General features: G+C 54.1%; 1 protein-coding gene across 1 annotated transcript; it reads left to right on the top strand.

Annotated features, from left to right (window-relative positions):
- The first annotated feature begins 4864 nt into the window (after positions 1 to 4864).
- LOC122364240 (basic salivary proline-rich protein 2-like) lies at positions 4865 to 6393 on the top strand. Its single transcript, XM_043334441.1, has one exon. The coding sequence runs from the start codon at positions 4865 to 4867 to the stop codon at positions 6341 to 6343; it is 1479 nt and encodes a 492-aa protein (XP_043190376.1). The 3' UTR covers positions 6344 to 6393.
- The last annotated feature ends 143 nt before the right edge of the window (positions 6394 to 6536 follow it).

Raw genomic sequence — 6536 nt, 5'->3', positions numbered from 1 at the left:
TGAGCAATGTGTATTTGCTTATGTCCCCTTATAAGATAAGGACAGCGGGAAGAGAGAGAACAAAGGAGGGTGGCAGAGAGAAAAGTAAATAAGTGAATAGAACAGATGCAGAGAGCGATGAAGGAAGATATAAAGAGGAACATTAGATGGTGCAAAAGGGTGATAAGGGAAAAAGGAAACATTGCAGATGACGGTAAGGAAATGATACATACAGAAACGAAAACACGTTGAAGCAAATGTGAGAAACAGGATCGCGAGGTAAATATATGAATTGATTGAGCAAGAGAGAGAAAAAGACGGAAAGAGAGGAGATGCAGAGACAGAGACCAATACTGACAACACAGGCAGACAGACAGCCAGAGGCAGGCAGAGGGGGAGAGGTTGATAAGATACCTCAATAAAAGAGGAGACACGGACTTTTTAGATCAATAACAGAGATAGAGCTGCTTGAGTCAGTGGTACGCTCACTTTTTGGCTAAGTCTGTGCGCAGCCTGGGCCATGGGCAATGGACATTTCAATTTTGAGGCAGCTATCGAAGCCTAAACGACTAGCCCAGCTACTATAACCTAAAAAACTTACGGTAGGGACAGTTCCTTTCATTGGCGATAATCTCAGTTGGTGCATATTCTGCTTTCTTTTCTAACAGCTTTCACCGGCGCTTCGCTATTCGTCTCGTGTAAAACCCGTGACAGCCGTCTCAGCGAGGCGAGATGAGACCATTTTACAACACAAAGGGCACGGGACATCCATTCAAAGTTTGCTCGTAAATCGCCCTGGTGAGTGACCCAATTAAGTCGGCGGGATGCTGCCCGAGGCCGGCGGACCCCATCGGCAAACATGGAGCGGGCACCGCCCGGGCCGCCGAGCGGCCTGTTATTGGCGAGAGGGCTATTCAGCGGCGAGCCGGGGGCGCCGTTGGCCGCTTTGTGGGCCGCCGTTCCCTTGGCAACAGTTGCCCATGTCTTTGTTGGGATGACGCCGGAGTGCGTTTGATTACACGCACTTTTCGCCGAGCTGCGCGGTGATAAAAAGCCACATAAAAAGGCAGCCAGGGGTGGAGGGGAGAGCACAAAAAAAAACGTGAAAAATGAGAACGGCATGATAGATGGGGCGATAAGACTAATGCTAAAGATAGAGGAAGTAGTTGAATTTCGCTGCGAGAACAATGGGTCTGGTAAATGACCAGCCAGCGGCCATGTTGGGCGCCGCGGTAACGGGTTGTTGGTGCAGGCAGAATCGGCCGAGTCATGCTTTTTAAAACGGCGGCCGGCGACAGACGGCGAAGGGGCACACAATGAGTCGTCACTTCTCGGCTCTCTCAAATCACATGTGGAAAAGTCGGCATGGCGAGTGGCCTTCACTTCAGTTTTTATATTAAAAGGAAGTCTGGATTAGTTATTGTTAATACTAAAATGAAAATCAAATGTATTTTTGCGGCCTTCTTAATTGCACTCCCCATTAGATTTCACAAAGACCTTAAGTTTAGGATAATTAACTGGCGCCAGTCCTATAGCACAATGAAAATAGCGTCGTTTACTACACACAGTGCATACCTGATACCTACCTATAGGCACTGCTTCCACAGTATGCTCTGCAATCATAATTTGTAGCTATAATTGCAACAATACTTGCACTGCATGAACTGGATCTTAGACGATACAGCATTAAAGTCGTACAATTGCATAATGAAGTAACTTTTAAAATGATGACGCATACTTACCTTTCATGGCTAAACGTTTCCGTTTCTAGTAAGTCCATATGCTGGGCTCTGAGCAGTCCCAGCATCGCGCTAAATGGCAGGAGTTTCACGCTGCATTCGCTCTATCCTCTTGGAAGACAAAGCTTTTATCTGGGTACGAGACTAATCCTATAGAGATGACGTGAGTGCTCCTCACCTGGGAGCTCCTAACGCCTGCTGATCTCATTTCATGGCTGCTACGGATGATGGAGCATATCTGCCCGTCGGACCAGACGATACCCAGGACTTGTTGTCCTGATAAATAGTTTATAGCGACAGCGGAAGGTCTGATTTAGACCAGCTTCGTAAGAAACTCAGACAGAAGCTTTACCTTCCTCACCAGAACCCTTTGCGAAGAAACGCCTCGCTCAGCGACATGCTGCTCGGTTAGACGGACTCGGTTTATGTGCGAAGGCAGCCCGAGCGACACGGCGATGTTAATTTTATTTACTCATAGCTTAACACTTGAACAGCAAACACGATCACTTTAAGCATAAGATCACGCATCACGGCGGCGGTCACGTCCCAGGAAATGGGAAAACACTCTGCCGTCAATCCTCGCAACGCGTCCTATCAGCTGCATATTCCGGCTGAATGTGCCCGACCGACAGCTTCATGAGACGGAGTCTAAGTGTGTCCGACAGGTCAATATGGCACCGTTCGATCCGTTTGTACGTGTTCGAACTTCGACAGCTTAATATGACTTTTTGTATGGATCCCACAACTGCATGCATACCAGTTAATATTTTCAGTGAACATATGAATATGCCCGGCGGTGTTATATGCTATCAATTGTCGGACTGCATGGTTCAGATGATCTGCCGCTCGCGACGGCCTGTTGCGCTCACAGGGCTGCAGCAGCTGCATCAGCCGACCCTCCTGTCGTGCTGACGAAGCCGGGCTGGGGCAGCATCGCTCCAGTTTAGCACCTCTCCAGGGTGACGGACGCGCGCCATCGCATCAACTTTACGAGATTGATCTCTGCAAAACAGCCGCCGGCGATGGAGCGCGAGAGAGGCGGCCGCGGGGGAGGGGAGGGGAGGGGGCGGTGCAGAGCCGCGGGCAAGGCACGCCCACCCTTCCAGCCACTATCTTTGTGCCGAGACCTCACCTGGGACAGTGGATGACGATACCATAAGATCAGAGGTAAGAGCTGCAGCATGCATATTGCATACACAATGAAGTATGAACTGGGGATCGTGATGCTTGGCATGTAAAAAAATGTAACGACGAATGTAACAGCAAATGTGAACATTGTTAACATTTCAACGAGAAAAAAAGAAAAAAAAGACATCAGTGTCAACTGGTCACTGGTCAGCTTCACCGTCTGCTTGTGCCTTTGACCCCAGGCCCTAAACTTTGACCTTTGTAAAATTTAATGCTATTATTTTTTATCCCTCGAAGTGAACGAATTACCTATTCCCTAAAACCAACGGCCTAAAACCATAAAACAGGGTGCAACTGATACGGTAATAAACTGCATTTCTCTATCAATTTGTATCAGTCATGAAATTGGTGCCACCTTGCCTTTTCAATGGTGTGATGCACGGCGCACCAGCAGGCGCCCTCCATTCGCCGCCTATGCCAAAGCGCTCCTCGTGGCGCCATTCCGTAGTTCGGGAACCGGCCACCAGGTAGTGCTCCTATCGAGCGCGCCAACAAAGAGCGGGGATGGGCGGCACCCGCCGAGGGGCGGGTCCCACCCACGCGGGGGAAGGGCAGAGCGGGGGGCGGGGGGCGGACCGTCGTGACGCGTCGTCGACAAATTGGTGTCGACGACGGCGGGCCGGCGAAGAGCCGCGCTGTTGGGATAGGACGCGACGCGCGGCCCACTAAAACAGTGATTAACGACCCATTCAAGCCAGCCGCGTGCGTGTCCGTCGATTCCGGTGCGTGTCCACGCAATGGCGCGCGCGCCGGAGTGTGGCGGAATGGGGAGGGAGATAGAAATATAGAGACATAGACAGGGATGGTGACCGACCAACAGAGGAGCGAGGAGACAGAGACAGAGACACACACACAAACAGAACAAGACAGGCAGTTAGACAGTCAGACAGACGGCGGGGTAGAACAGAAATAGGTACAGAGGATTAGAACAGATAGGAGTTGATGTATTTTGTTAATTGATATGCATTTTCATTGGACCCGTGAACACGGTTCGATACTGTGTTCGGCGAAATAGCGAATCGAGAGTGCCATTGTTAGGATTTTTATCCGTAGGACATATTTTACCTTAACATTCAAAGAACTTCATTGCTAAATAATTGCATTGCCGGAGCTATGTAATCTCGTCACGATTCCCCGATCTTCACATGTGTTCGCCCTCTCCCTCCCATGCGTTTCACTCACGCGGTCAATGTTTCCCTAGTCGGGTCATTCCTATTCTACCAGGCTCATTTGTGGTAGCTTTCGACATATGACTTGGTGATCACCACTTTGCGATTTCTTCACCGCTGGCACCTAATATGCGTGCTGATAAATCAGCGACTTTTCGCACCGCGGTCCGATGAGCTGCCTCACAGTGCGAGTCTGATATTCCTGCCGCTAGATGGCAGCAGTGGTAAGCGCCTGAACGTAGGCTGTACCGCAATGCACGCCTCAAGCGAACGATACGGTCGGTGATCCAGAAACGGTCAGGGAATCAGGAGATGGCAGGCAACGAAGGCAATAGCTGTATGAGTTGCAAGGGAGCCGGATACCTACAGTCTGGCAACCAAGAGCCCTCAGAGAAGCAGAAGCGGCTGTGGATAGGTAAACACCTGGAAGCCGAGACACCTACACGAAAGCGGCCGAAAACCAGGAGCTGCCAAGGAGCTCTTGCTGAGCTTCTTTGCGGCTTTGCAATATTTGCATCATTTTTTCGTGTTCCAACCCGCATACCAATCTGACGCAGCCACATCAATCAATGTGCTGCCAAGTACGTCAGTTGTAGTCTGAACAAAACAACTTAATGTCGTCCAACTCCTGTTCAAGCCGTCACCGTCACAAGAGGTCATGTCAGAGCGGCTGTTCGGACCACCGACATGCCAAGGCCGGGTCGGCAGACGCCCGCGGGTGCGCCAGTCGTGTCCGACAGCGGGACCGATATGCTGTGCCGCCGCTCCCCTGGACCGGTACACGGAGCGATGAGCCGCCCGTGGCCGCTTCTGCTGCTGCTGGCGGTGCTGTGTCTGATCAGAGTCGGCAGCGGCACCGGTGCTCTCGGCTGGGGGACCGTGCTGCCCGGGTTCACCTGTTACCGACCGCTGGGAGCGCCGGCTCGGTTCCTCTGGCCGCCGTTCAGCGCAGCCAATCGACACAGGCCGCCGCCGGCTCACCGGGCGGACGCCTGCATCTGCCGCTGTCATGCGATTGGCTACTTCTTTGCCGTGTTCATCCGCCGCGCCCAGCCGCTGCCGGGCGGCGGTGGCCCCTCCAACTGCTTCTGCATGAACCACTGGAACAAGAAGCTGACCGAGGTAGGTGCTCAGCACTGCCGCAGCAGACCCGACTTCTGGGTGGCCTATAAACTGATGGGAAATCCGAAGCTGGCCAGCCACTGCAGAGGCGCGAGGGTGATACGGAAACGGCCACCGCCAACAACTAGACGTCCGAGAAGAACCCCTCCGACCCAGCCTCCCAACAGGAGGCGGAAGACACCGCCGACCCCGCCTAGGAGACGGAGGACTCCACCAACCCCGCCTAGAAGACGAACTCCGCCAACCCGGCGCCCAACTAGAAGGAGAACACCTCCAACTCCGCCCAGAAGACGAAGGACCCCGCCGACTCCGCCTAGAAAGCCGAAGACTCCGCCAACTCCACCTAGAAAACGGACTCCGCCAACCACGCCTCGGAGGCAGAAGACCCCGCCAACTGGGTATCCGAAACACTGGCCCAAGAAGCCGAAGCACCCACCAACTCGCCCGCACACACCACCTCCTGGAAAACGCTCTGGAGGGGAGCGAGGAGGGCCTCCACCCAGTTCCGGTACCTATGGGGTGTACCCAAGCCGGCCGGACGGAAAGGTAACCTACCCGTGTCAGCCTGGCTCCAGCCACTGTCCTCCCGGTTCACACACGGTCCAGCCGAGACAGTACCACGGTTATCAGGGCACGCAGTACCCCGTGTACCAAGAACCGTACCGGGGTCACAACAGCCAGCCCCCGTGTGACCACTGCGCCCGCTCGAGCTCCGATCGTGGGCCGCACGTGGTGCACGTGTTTCACCACGGGGCGCCCACGCGGCCGCCCAGTGTGCAGCACGTGCACATCAACGTGCACCAGAACCAGCTGCAGAACGTGCAGGCCCGCGGCGGCTCCGGCTCCGGCTCCGGAGGCGGAGCAACCGCCGGGGCCGCCAGCAATGCCGTGGTGAACGTACACGTCAATGGGCAGGGCGGCAGGCCGGCCGGTAGGGGCGGCACGGTGGTCAACAACTCTCTAGGATCGCGGCTGGCTGCCACCGCGGCCGGCGCCGGCCCGGGAGGTCAGCCGAGCGAGGCTGGAGCTGTCCAGACAGCTAGCAGCAAGAGCTCGGCAGGAACCGGAGAGCATGGAGGAGTCGAGAAACGGGCCGGGCCCTGCGGAGGAGCACCCGGAGGATGCGGAAGCTGCTGCAAGTATTAACGTGACAAACTTCCAGGAGTAAAGTCGGACGGTGTTGCGCAATAGCTGCGGTGGACACTGCTGTTACAATGTCGGGCCAAACCAAGTTACGTTGTAGGCTGCTTTGAAGTTTCCGTTTGCATGTGTCGAGCCTTAAACGTTACATAAGGAGTTGCCGAGTTTTGACGTTCTGGTAGTTCGCCACGAAAACAAT

This window comes from Amphibalanus amphitrite, unplaced genomic scaffold (assembly GCF_019059575.1).
Source record: "Amphibalanus amphitrite isolate SeventyFive unplaced genomic scaffold, NRLGWU_Aamphi_draft 000663F_arrow, whole genome shotgun sequence".
In the NCBI taxonomy this organism is placed as follows: domain Eukaryota; kingdom Metazoa; phylum Arthropoda; class Thecostraca; order Balanomorpha; family Balanidae; genus Amphibalanus; species Amphibalanus amphitrite.
This window is presented reverse-complemented; position numbering and strand designations above follow the sequence as displayed.

Excerpts from the sequence above, each read along its gene's own strand:
- LOC122364240 (XM_043334441.1), top strand. The coding sequence starts at position 4,865 with ATGAGCCGCCCGTGGCCGCTTCTGCTGCTGCTGGCGGTGCTGTGTCTG.